At 37.1% G+C, this 13,227-nt stretch overlaps 1 protein-coding gene across 1 annotated transcript in view; it reads left to right on the top strand.

Annotated features, from left to right (window-relative positions):
• The window catches only part of RTF2 (replication termination factor 2), a 30,616-nt gene extending 17,918 nt beyond the window's left edge, over positions 1 to 12,698 (top strand). Inside the window, exons 6-9 of the mRNA XM_054845017.1 lie at positions 4,080 to 4,193; positions 7,494 to 7,548; positions 7,632 to 7,724; positions 10,204 to 12,698. Coding sequence (XP_054700992.1) covers positions 4,080 to 4,193; positions 7,494 to 7,548; positions 7,632 to 7,724; positions 10,204 to 10,388 — 447 coding nt within the window. The 3' untranslated portion in view covers positions 10,389 to 12,698. The remainder of the gene's footprint in view (positions 1 to 4,079; positions 4,194 to 7,493; positions 7,549 to 7,631; positions 7,725 to 10,203) is intronic.
• The last annotated feature ends 529 nt before the right edge of the window (positions 12,699 to 13,227 follow it).

Raw genomic sequence — 13,227 nt, 5'->3', positions numbered from 1 at the left:
ATGAAATATCTCCTTCCAAAACAGAATGTTTACTGTGTTACTGCTTCGATAAAGGTTCTTGGGGTTTTTAATACATGAAAAGTTAGCAGCTTAAATTTACTGGAATTAGGAAGCTTTGGGGTTCTAGAAACGAGTAAGGCGGCTGGTGTATTTTGGATACATTCAAATAAAAATAGCAGGCTAGTCAGAAATAGAAAACCTCAAAGTAAGTTAAGGCACAGCAGCAGGTATGGCAGACACAGAGCTTCCCTTAAAGTCAATACCAATTTCGTAAATAGAGATTTCTGCTTGGACAGTGGGTTTGTAGCGGGTGCTGCAACTGCTGAGGGAAAGTTCACGGTCTGTGAGTTAGGATGTAGGGGACTTTCCACTCTTCCCACGTTATCGTTTACTCTTTGCCCTATTGTATGTCTGAGTAGCGTGGCAATGTCAAAAATGGTGTTCATCAAATCTTACACTACTGTAATGAATAAAGCTCTGGAAGAGTCTCTCTCAAAGTGTGCTTTTAGTTAGCTGTTACAAGGGACAATAATCTTTAATCCATCAGCTGGCGTGGCTGGTAAATGAACGGGGATACGGTCCTTGGTTGAATAGGATGTCTGTTCAACCCTCTTTCTAAATACTACCCTGCTCAAAAAGGGACGGTCACATTGTGGTCACACGTGTTCCATAATCTGGTGGGAACTGTTGTGGAAAAGTATTCATGTCTTTATGCATTTCCTAGCAATGGTCATATTTAGGAGGACTGCAGGAGTTAACTTACTGTTCATAATTTGGGAAAGAGGCTTCAGGTTTCTCATAAGACATTAAACTGTAACATCGATGTAAATGTTTAGATATGAAAACATATTTGCCTGTTGTTTATTTGTATTAAGACTGGAGTATGGATGGAACTACATCTTAGATGCTGTACAAAAAAAAAAATATCACTCTGTCAAAAGTAGTTTACAGCAAGAAATAAAGTACGGCCATTGTTGTATGTAGCTGAAATTTAAAAAGAAACGGTAAACTTCAGAATTCAGGAAATCATCTGAAACTAAGATTTCATTATTACTAAAAAAAAAACCCTCTTGTATTTTATTCTCTAACAAAATTAAGAAATGTAATGGTAATCCTACTATATTAAAATTAATTGAAATTTAAAAGGTCTTCATTATTTGAAAAAGTAACTTTGCTATTTCTTTAACTGGTTTAAGGTTAAAAGATTATGACTAAGCTAATGTCTTCTACAGCTCATAATACCTTTACTGTTCTTATCATTTTAAGTCTTCAGGTTGGTTTTGGTTGTCAGTTTGTTTTGGGTTTTTTTGTAAAGTTGATTTGTGTGTGTTTGTGTATATATATACACACATGGGATATGTATAGTGCGTAAATTTATGAGTATCAAACTTTGAAAAGTTTTTGCTCATACCTGCACACCCCTTAAATAATTCCTTGATGCAAGCATGTTAAGTCATTTAGATATAAACAGTTTTGAACATGCTTTTGTAATTGGACCCTGAAAGGGCTTTTAGACAAAAATTATGCTGCTTGTCCAGCCTCTCCTTCAGTTAATATCCCACTCTTCTTTAATTACAGATTGAATCTCGCATTCAGATCTGCAAGCTGCTGTTGTAATGCTTTTGTCGTTTTCAGAATAGTTCTCAAGTTCAATCTCATGTAGGAATTTCATCTATTCGAGGTGCTGCAAAAACATCAAGGAACTACAGCAAGCACCTTCATATGTATTTTAAATCCCAATATAAACAAGGTGCAGCAAGGGAGACCCTGTGATATCATAAAACATCTGCCCCAGAAGACCTTAATCTGAAGGAACAATCCTTCTGAATTTGCAAAACTGAAATTTCTTTCTGCTTTTTATCTCCATATTTCAAAATGTTGAGATAAAAATGTGTCCTTTTTTGCATGAAGGGATAAGTGAGCTTTTTAAAAAACAGAATTAAACCTTTGCATCCAATAGTACCGACGCTTAAAAAATGTTTGATGCAGGTGTACGATGCAACAACAAATTGTACCTACTGGAGTTAGTGGAACCTGGGAAGGTGGAATTGGTTCTGTGCCTATAACTTGCTATACTTCAAGTATGTTTGGAAGAGTATGGTCTCTCTAATGTAACCTGGCTGTTGTCATGGCAAAATATTATCTGTTTCAGTGAGTGGAAGGAGGACGCTATCTTTATTTCCCTGTTTCTTGTAAATACTTTTCATTTTAGAACAGTTCCACCTGTTTTTCAGATGGGAACCTGGATTTACTTGCTTTTTCAAAATGCAACATTTATTGAAATTAGAGTCCTTTGACATAAACTTTTGCTTTGAGGAAACTTCCACTTGTTTTTGTATGCTTAACAGAATATGTTTTAAAAAATTATTGCAGAAATTACTTTTAAAATCACTAGCCTGTAGGAGGGTGCTGGTCTTTCATGCTGTATTCAGAAAACACCCCACTAGAAATGAATGTGTAGGGCTCTTGAGAATCCAGACAGCTACCAGTCACTCCTGCCTCAGTATGAAGAGCGATTGTCTTGATTTTCTAGACTTCTCACTCACAAGTGTTTGAGATTATACTGAGCTGGTATTTCTAACACTAGCTCATTGAGTAGCAATGGGAAAATTTAGGCTTCTCATGCATTTCTTGTGTGTCGCTTATTATTCTGTCTGACTTTCTTAACATGTGTCTCTCTAACCCTTGCTTCTCCTTCTTAGTATCTCTGAGCACTTGTGTTCAGAATAATTTTTAAACTGTGCTCATCACTTGAGCAGACTGTAGTCAAAGTACTGTCCATATGTCCTTTCATTTGTTTAATTCCTACTGCAAATACATGAGTAACCTTTCTAAACCTGTGTTTAGACAACAGAAGAGTAATGACAAAGGCAGGATTATAAACTAATCTTGCAGATTAACAGAAAGCTTCTGGATTTAACAAAATAACCAAAAAAAAAAAAAGGGAAATTGAGATCTTGGAAAAGAAAACTTCATAGTCAATGTGCTGGCTTCACCGGATGATTGAAAATGCGTGCAGTGAAACAGCTGTGTCTTCAACCAGAAAACAAATGTGGAATTACATGAAGCACATTAGATGCATTATCCAGATTAATTTATAAATGTACTTTGAAATTGGTAGCATTTACTAAATCAGATGAAGGACAATGAGAAGGCAAGGCTGGATTAATGAATAATGCTGCTTTTATGACTCCTTTTTAATCTTCATAGTCTAATAATAATAACAACAAATAATAATGCAAAGCAGGTTTTCCTGTCTATCTGTTGGGAAGAAAAATTCCCTGGTGCTGTGTAGAGGACTCACACCTTTGGTATTTCTGCAGTAACACCTTTGGTGTTGTTCTTAGTCAGTGTAAAGGAACTGCTCCTGTCAGTTGTTTCTTGTATTGCTAAGTTGAAAGACGGAGCAGAGCGGCATAATGCTTAGATCTTAATCAAATGCATTCATAACTAAAAAAATCAGAAAGTACCTTAGTGTTTTGGTTTCTGGCTATGGGGTTCAGAAAATTGAGTAGATTCTAGTTAGGACTACCTTGGTTAATCTAACCACTATACATTTTATGCTAGTAAAACAAGGAACCCATGAACAGAAAATACCTTTTCTTTAAAGAAAAAAAAAATAGAGTGTTGTTTGTAGTGAGTGACAGTGAAATAAATATGCAATTTCCATAGCCCTATTACACGGAATAGGGCTTTGAAGAAGAACAAAATATTTTCATATTTCTAAATTCTTTTATAATTTGCTGTGCAGATTGATAACCCCATTTAAAAGCAGCTCACATATTGAAAGTTCACAATTCACTAGTAAGATGAGTATTTATTCTCCTTTTCGTGAAGTGAGATGCTGTGAATCAGTATTATTTTGCTCAGTGGTAAAAACAACTAAGATCTTCCCTTTGACATTTTAGGTGAGGAGGTGTATTAGACTGTGTTAAAAGAGAAAGAACTATTGGACAAGACACAGCGGCAAGAGGAAGGATTGGAGAGCTTAAACATAATATTAATTCTAACAAAGGTTCAACAGCATGAAGGTCTTGAGAATATATACTAGTTTTGTTCTTTTACTTTTTTTCTTGAAGTGTGGTGTTCCCTTTCAAGAGGAAGATGTGATTATCCTTAATGGTAATAAAGAAGATGTGGAAGTATTGAAGAAAAGAATGGAGGATAGAAGACTTAAAAGTAAATTAGAAAAGGTAATCTTTTTATACATTATTTAAAACAAAATTGAAAGAATTCTTACCTGTAATGCCATCTGCCCTTAGATCGCATAGCTTTGTCTGCTCATTTTTATGCGGACTGGAGGCTTTAGTAAGTTGTGTTGTACTTCAGTGCTACTTCTAAAAGTAATGGATTGCATGCATATTTTGCTAATAGCATATTGAAGTTGTATGTACTGAAACTTTCTTTTGACTAGCAGGCAGTGCGTAACTCTCTGAAAATCATAGAATTCAATGCTATGGCTAAAATCAACAGTGTCCCAGCTTATACTTCAGGCTTTTCTTGGAACAAAGACCTTGTATTAGTTAATTCTAGTAATGGGCAAAATCTTTCCTGTATTTGGTGTGGTAGTTCCTGATGGCAGGTTATTGATCTCTAAGTATCCTCTACTGGGCACTGTCAGAAACGGAATATTGGGATCTGTAGATTACTGGTCTGATTCTGTAAGAGCACTGTTTGGAAATTTTGTCATATTTTGTGGTTCTTGTGGTCCTGAGTGATTACTGACGATGCTAATTCCTACCATACTGTTGAGGTCTTGGCATTTCTTTTTTATTATTTTTTAATCTGCCCAGTCAAAATGCCATGGGAATAAAGTCATTGCAGCTCTGCTATATACTCTACTGCTGTCACGTCCCACCTGTGGGGAGGGGGGAGCAACTAAGATTTGCAAATCCCCTTAGCGTGAACTAAGGTGAGATAACACTCAAGGTCTGCACATGGACATCAGTGGACATTAGTAGGAACACAGAGAACAAATATTCTGTTAATGTTGGCACTCTCACAGTTAGATCTACCTAAGCTGTGTGGTTCTGTGGGAGATCAAGGTAGGCCTTGCGTTACTTAGCAGCTTTGAGGGAAAGGAGAGAGAGAGAAGAAAAGAGAGAAATAGAGAGATCACCAGTCCTGGATCCAGTGTCAGACCTGCCGATGGGGGTAGTCAGCATAGAGTGAGTCCCCCCGCAGATTTGTACGTGTCCCTATTTATTGGCCCCAGTTCTAGTAGTGGTTGAGACACCAGTAAGGCACAACAAGTAAGGCACAAGGTGACCTTTTTAGGGCAAAATCAAGAGAAGTAACACCAGGCCCCTCCCCATGACTCCTCTTTGTCATGTCTCTCGGGGTGTTGTTCGGGCTTACAGTTCTTGGGGCTCATCCCTTACAGCTGCTCTGTGAAGTAGTAGTTGTTCTGTGGGACTGAACCGTCAAACGACAGTTCTGCACATGGGACTTTTTTTGGCATTGCTATTTTTTTCTGAACTGGCATTGCTGTTCTGGAGGATGACAAAGCAAGCAAAAACTTCAGTGTTAACTCGGTCCAGAGTGCAGACAGATTTAGCTGAATCTCAAGAGCATGAATCATCATTTGTCTGACAGTGAGAAACTGAGACTTTAGATGGAGGTTGATCATCTCACCCCTATTACTGCACTCGATTTTTGCCTGCCTGTAGGATTAGATGGCATACAAATGTTTTCCAAGATTGTTTTGAAACAAATACTTGTTTACTTACCAGTGAGCATGTGATTCCTTCTCATCGTAGGGTCTTTATTCATCTGCACCAATACAGCATCATTGGGCCTGGGCAATAAAAGGAGAGGATGATTACCCGTAGATATCCAACTGTTCCATTTCCTCTCTGTTCATAGCCTCTGCACTTAGTGTCCCACACCTTCTGGCGTAAGAGTAATACTGTAAATCTTATGCTGTCTCTTCAGAAGTTTTTTTCTTTTTTTTTTTCCCAGTACTTTGTAAATAAATGTTTGAAAGAATTTTAAAGATAAATTGATGCTAAAATGTTGCAGTTCTCAGTAGATGAGTAATCAGCCCCCAAAATAGTGGTCGTTTGCACTCAATTTCTGTTAGGAAGGTGGCCGTAACAAAGCATCTCCAGTTTTGGTTCAGATAATTTGGAATAGTCTGAAAGCTGGTGCTGTCCCCGACTTCAGCGCAATGAAGAAGTACCTAAGTCTTCTCTGCTGTCACTGTCACAGTCTGAGATCTGTGAGCTCCAGTCCCAGTATCAGAAGACAGTTTCTAGTTTGGGCTCTGTGGCACTGCTGTTAAGACCTCTTCCTCAGTTCCTTCTTTCAGCTGGGGGAGCAGTCTAAGTGGACCTTCTTCCTTTGGAGCAGGAAGCACAAAGCATGAGGAAGAAGCAGCTAGCACTAGTATAAATAATTATTCAAGCTCAACTATGTTATATGTACCCATGATGAAAGATACATAATATATATTCATTATGTATAATATACACATAAATACATTTACAAACATCTCATTTGTAAAGCCACCCATAACAACAAAGGTGGAAGCACCCTGAAAAGGGTTTTTTCATGTACACTGAAGGACACCAGGAGAGCCAAGTTTGCTCTCTGCCTGGTAACCCTCTGCCACCACCTCCTGGCTGAGCTTTGCAGCAACATGTGGTAAGGCATCTTTTTCCTCAAGTGTTAATCGTATACTTGACAGCATGGTTTCTCCTAATTTTTACAACACATTTAAATATCTTTATTTTCTTTGGATTTGTGTAGTTTTCTTGAAGTACATACACCATTCTGAATGTATACAGAGTCATCTTCTGTGCTAATAACACCAACAGCTGTTTTAATACAGCTTTCTTTTTCAGCTTGGCATTAATATAATCAAAGCCAGTAAATGGCATTCTTGTTGCTGTTGTTTGGGGTTTTGTATTTTTTAATCGGGACAAACATAAATTAACTTGGAAAATCTGGTCCACAGATGCTTTTAAAAAATTTGGATTAACTATTTGCATCTTTTCTTCCCAAGCAACCCTGCAACAAAGGGCCCAGTTGTTGAAAGTTACCCAGGAGGGATTTTTTTATTAACTAAAAAAAATTAAGTGGATATGAGATGCAAGATTATTCTGAATTTTTTATTGAAAAAGTCTTTATTGATTAGTTAACTGTGTCCTGTTTAATGTTGTGCAATTTACTGTCCTGTCGTGTGGGTTCAGAGTATCAGATTGTCTTAATGATGGTGACACACAAACCCCCTGCAAAGCATACAAGCCAAAATACCCATTCCAGACAGTTTCATTTTGGCCTGCGCGATTTTCTTTAAGGTGCTGTCAAGGTTGCCAAGGTTGTTATTTTTCCATATAGAAATAATACCAAAAGTGTGAAGTAATATTGTGAAAGGAAGAGTTCCACTGTGTAAGACATAAAAATGTACTGGAGTTGTGTGTCCATCAAATACAAGTTGGGGATTGTATATCCTTTCAGTACGTTACAGATTTCTGCTTGTGTTGTTTCAGAAATCAAAGAAGTGTAAGTCAGCAGAATCAGCTTCTCGGCAAGACACTGCTGAAGGTAATGTCACAGCTACCAATTACGTGTAGCCTCTGAGTCATGAAGCAGACTCATGATTGATTTTTTTTTTTCTTCTTTCATAGATTGTCCAGGTCCATCAAAGACTAAGAATGGAAAGGATTGTATCAATTCCAGTTCTGGGGAAAAGAGGCAGATTATCTTCACCAAAAGTTCAGGTTGGTGTTTATTCTTTAATCTAAATGTGAAAAATGAGAACAAATAGTTCTGCTTTGAAAAATTGTAGGAGAGGTCCTTCTCTAGCTATTTTGTACTGTATTTTTCAGAAGCTACCCTTTCACTTTCTCTTTTTTTTTTTATCTTTCTCAGTAATAAAAGGTCAGCTCCTGTCTTCAAGGGAGCCATAATGTCATGGCTCACTTTTTCAAAGAACCCTCTCTTTCAAAAGCCTGTCCTACAAGGCTGCCTTTCCAAGCTGGAGTAGGAAGCTGCCTCATGAACATGCACAAAGCTCCTTGTTCAATAGAAACTGTAGTCAATTTAACTTTTTCTTAAAACAGCTTTGTTTTACAGTCTGTAAAATCTACAAATCTGACTCTGCAGAAAGCATGCAAGGGCTTCTGTTTGTCTGTTTTTCCTTATTCTGCCCAGTTTGCCTTTGTCCCATCTGCTATCCATCATCCTATACTTTGAGTAAATAGCCCACAGAGTAGGGACCGACTTCTTGTTATACTTTCACAAAATACCTAAAACAACAGGGTCTCCGCTCACGCTTGTGACTGGCAAGTGCTGCAATGATGCAGATAACTAATAAAAATAATAAACACTTTTCACCACATTGCATTTTTTTCACTGTGAAACAAGCCAGATTTGCTTCTTCATGTCATGCCAGTATTGCTGTGCTTTAAGTTGGTGGAACCAACTTGAGTGAGTGAGAGTAGAGATTCTTATTCACGCAGCGATACAGTTGAGGGTTTGGTATATCTGTTTTATTGGCTAGCAGTTAGTGTGAAGAGAATTAGTAGTTGTTTTCCTGAAGTACGAGTGGTCAAAAAATCTGTTTATGGCAGTTTATTTCATTGAAGCGTGTTAAAATGTCCCAAGCTGATGACTTTTAGTCCTGCATTTGAGCTGCTAATTTGCTGTGTGTCACTGGGAGCAGTGGAATATAACTTCAGGATGTTCTGATGGAGCTACAGAAGTCATGCAGCTATGAGTAAACTTGGCAATCCTTTAGTCCAAAGGATGGTGCCCTCTCTTTATGTAATATATATTGTTATTTAATGTCTCCAATTCATACTGATGTTTTCATACAGAACTATAAGAACAAGTACATGTTTAAAGTCACTCTGAGATTTCTGTGTGAATTATTCAATTGTGTACATTACAGCCACAGAAAAAGTCAGTGTAGGTTGTTTGAAGAATGTAAGAATAGTTAAATGGTGAACTGTAGATGTGAACTATGTGAGAAGCTGGGAGAATTTCTATCAGAAATGCCTTACCTGCCCCCTACTGTCTGTTTTCATAAAGGATAGACTTTTAAAAATATTTAATTCCAGACGATTATAATTGCTCTTGGATGCTTAGGAACCTAGTAATTCTAATAAAGTTTGGTGTATTTTTCTTTTCCAGGAGTGTAAAATACATAATATTTGAATTGTCAGGTCATTGGTTTATGTTTCTGGCAGCAGTTATATTGACCAGCAAGAGATTAAGAGGAGAGAGGGAAAATAAAGAAAAATCCATGGACATGGAATACCAGTAGCATAGGAATTAATTTATGAACATGACACCCTAAGGGTTCTGGACTCGCAGCATACATATTCGTTCTTTCAAATCCAGTGTTTGGTAATTCTTTCCAGACAACTATTGATGGCATTAAAAGCACCATTCTCCAAATCTAAAAAAGGTCTGCTCGACGATGATTTGGGATCGCACATACAATTCTTGTGACTACGTGCAGATATCAGTTAGTACATTTTCAGACGGGCTCCCAACAAGCTATTTACGTGCTGTTGTGCCTAAGTTAAAGTAAATATGTAGAGTTTCTGCAGACTTCTCTGTATTCATTTTTTTGCACAAGAGACTCGACACACGCTTTTCAAAGCACTGTCCTTCCACTTTGGAGAAGATTAAATAGTTGTTAAGAAAAAAAGTTTTGTAGCAGTAGATATAACAGACTGAGAGGGATGGTATCAGAAACAGAGGGATGGGCGTTTTCCTATCCCAAATATAAAATGATGCAGACTATTGTTATTGGTCATAAATGACTTTGCAAATAATAAAGGGAGGAGATAGATTCCCTGGGGACAGTATGTCGCAAGTTTAGCTTTTGCCATTTGATAGCTAATTTCTAAACAATACTTCAGGGTGGTGGAATACTTTCATGGCTCTTAAGACTAGAGTTCAGAGCCGTTTGTCACTGAGAGGAATAAATGTCAATACTGAATTGCAGTGCAAGGGATTTACACAAGAAGGAAGGAATTCCTCTCTCATCAAGTTTTCTAAAGGTGTTTTGAACATAAATTATAAAAGCTAGGAACAATTACAGGATATATTTACGGTAGCCCTGAAAAAATGTATATACTTCATCTCTGTACACGTTATTTTTAAAATTTTTTTCCTGTCTTTATTTAAATACTTTTATCAAGTGTAAGTTGTTACACATGCTTTATTCTATTCCTTTTTCTCTATCAGATAATGGAAATTCATCTGTACCAGGAAAAGTCAATAAGGCTTCTTCTACTACCATGAAGAGATCCATTGCAGACAGTGAGGAGAAATCTGAGGCATACAAATCTATTTTTACATCGCACAGCTCAGCAAAACGTTCAAAGGAAAAGTGTTCCAATTGGATTACTCACACAGCATACTATTTCTGAAACAATGATGAGCCTGATCGTAACATTCATCACTGCTTTCCTTCCCTAAGGCTTTTTCCGTACAACTCTGATACAGAACTTTTGTTGTAATCTGATGTTATCTGCAATTATTCCGTTTATAAACTAGTGAATAACTAATGAACTTGTGTTAGCTGCAACTTCTGTTAAATAAGAAATACATGGCCAGAATTCACGTTGTATCAGCAGACCTCATTCTAAAATGATGGATTGTTTTCCTTTTTTCCTCCCCATTGGATGCTGTCATCCTTAGTCACTCTAGCTCGCATCCTCAGTAGTAGGAGTGAGGGTAGAAGGCTCTGCCTGCTGTCCTCTTCTGTTGATATTGGCTGCAGCTGAACTTATAGTTTTCAAGTTATTAGTACAGAAATTCAAACTTTTTGAAACTTTCTGACAGTAAAAAGAGCAATAATGCTTTTCTTTTGTACTAGCCAACTGGGCCCTCAGTAGAACTAGTATATGTTTTTTAAAGGTTCTGTAGGTATTTTCAAGTAATTTACCTTTTGATGGAATATATGAAAGCATAATTATAAAAATGTTTGTACAACATTCTTCTTGCACATATTGTTGTAGCCTGTTTTTAACAACAGAGTATTGACTTGTAAATCATTATCTATAAAGATGAGCCTGTAATAGTAAGGCTGTTTTTTTTCCCAAAAAGGTTTGGGGGGTTTTCTTTGTGGGTGTGTGTTTTAAAGTTAGAAGTATCAGGACTGAGCTTTCTTTCTTTTGTCAGAGGATCAGGATACAGTGGAACAAAAATATGAGTTTCCTTCCTTTTCTGTTGAAACAGTAAGGTTCTTTGTACATCTCTGAGGAGCAATTTGCCATTTTGAATTCTGCAGCTTACACAAAAATACAAGCATTTGCACAGGGCGAGAGAAAAACGGGTGGTAACAGAATAGGAGCAGGCGCATCTTAGCTGGCGTTTTAGGGAGAAACAATGGGTGCCAGTGTCAAAGCCATTGGTGGCTGATGGAGGGAACCCTGCAAGGCTGGAATTACCTTCTGGGAATGCTTTTCTTCCACTAAAATGTGCTGCTTGCACATCATCTGTAGTACACAGTGGTTTATTTTCTGACATAGAATCCTTAACAGCAAACAACTATTTGACTATTAATTGCGTGTTACAGAAAGATGCTAAGCACAGAACGTCACTCAGTTTTGCTGTTATATTTATGCTTTTTATCCCTGTGACATTGACTTAAATAAAACCTGCTCCTGTCATATGACTGTTCAGTTGAACAGATCTACAAGTGTTTATTTTGTCAGTGTTAGGACAGAGTAACTTTTTGTGGGCTTTCCTTTGGCCCTTTTCTTCTCCGCTTTTTTCCAAGCACGGGAATCCCTTTAAAATGTTAATGTTCCATAGCAATGATTTAGTGGCTGAATATTTGAATCCAATAATACCTACATGAAATGACCGGAGGGAGGGATGGAAGCTTTTCACCTTCCTCTCTTCCTCTTTTAAAATTAAAATATGCTTTTATAATCTTGGCACAAACTAACCAGAATAGAAATGCAGACAGTAGGATGCTTTTAAAACCACTGCATGATGTTACATTGTTACCTTTGTGCGTGAAAATGATTAATTATCATCATAATTTATTATTAAAAGTGTCCCCCTTTTATAGTTGGCAATAGTTAATTGGAGATTCAAATGCTGTGTTTATATTTGCGTAGGTGGTCTCCATGATTCAAGCATGTTGAATGAAACTGCTAGGATTTTATTATTATTTTGATAGGTATAATTAAAAATTGGCTTGTTGTAGAATTTATATGGTGGTAAGCATTTTTGTTTTCCAAAGATGTGAATGCATATATACATCACATCAAACAGTTTGAGGTTTACTTGAGCTTCCAGGAAGCACTCAGCCACGTTTTGTATGCATGTCTGGTAATCGGCTTTGTTCTCTCTGTTCTGTATTCTTTTCCTCTTCATTATTATCCTTTATTATTTGTTAGTTACAGATAATGAAATTACTGTACTAAAAGATATACTATGGTATCTGTTTTGACAATACAGGCTAAAGTCCTATTAGGGTTTTATAGGAATGCATTTTCCTTCTATTTAAATCAGTTATAAATCCTTAGGGGAATTCATGCTTTTGAGTTAGATGGTACGTTGCTAAAGAGTTTGAGAAAACAGAATGTGCAGTTTTGCTTCCTTTTCTTGATGATATGTTAGGCAAAGTCCAGCCTGCTGACTTGGTAACAGGCTTTCCTGCTCATTGGGGCATAACAGTGACTTCTTTTGTTCGATCTATTAAAATAAGTTCATGACTGCCGTGATTTGGTTAATGTATGGATTCTTCATATGCACTTGGGTTTATTACCTGGAATTGATAGTTTGTGCTACGCCACTTTGTCAGGATTTTGTTCGGGAGTTTACCATCCTGCCTTTGTGGATGGAGTTCTTAAAATGTGTATGGTTTATAGAAGTGGTGTCAGTGACCGATGAGCTCTTTTCCTTCCCTTTACAAAAAACAGCTGTGAAGGAATGTGATATATTGTTGGCATGTGATGCAATTCATCGCCACAATTGACTTTTGTTAATGTAAAATAGAGGAGCAAAAAACTGACACTTCTGTTGTTGGCAGGCTGGGTTAGGCAGTGGAGACTGGAACGTTGACTTGGCAAGTTTTAATAGATTCAAGCGAATAGTTTGCTGGAGGATGTTTGCTTTGTTGTGGTTTGCTTTTTGTGGGGGAGGGCAATTTAATTTTCTTTTAATGTAGGTGAATTTGAATGTTGGTGAAAGTTGAAGACTGCAGAAGTCTTAGAATCTGAAACCTATATTTTTTCAGATGCCACAAGTCTC

The sequence above is a fragment of the Grus americana genome, chromosome 17 (assembly GCF_028858705.1).
Source record: "Grus americana isolate bGruAme1 chromosome 17, bGruAme1.mat, whole genome shotgun sequence".
NCBI classification, from domain to species: Eukaryota; Metazoa; Chordata; class Aves; order Gruiformes; family Gruidae; genus Grus; species Grus americana.
Note: the sequence above shows the minus strand (reverse complement) of the source record. Positions and strands in the feature narration are given on the sequence as shown.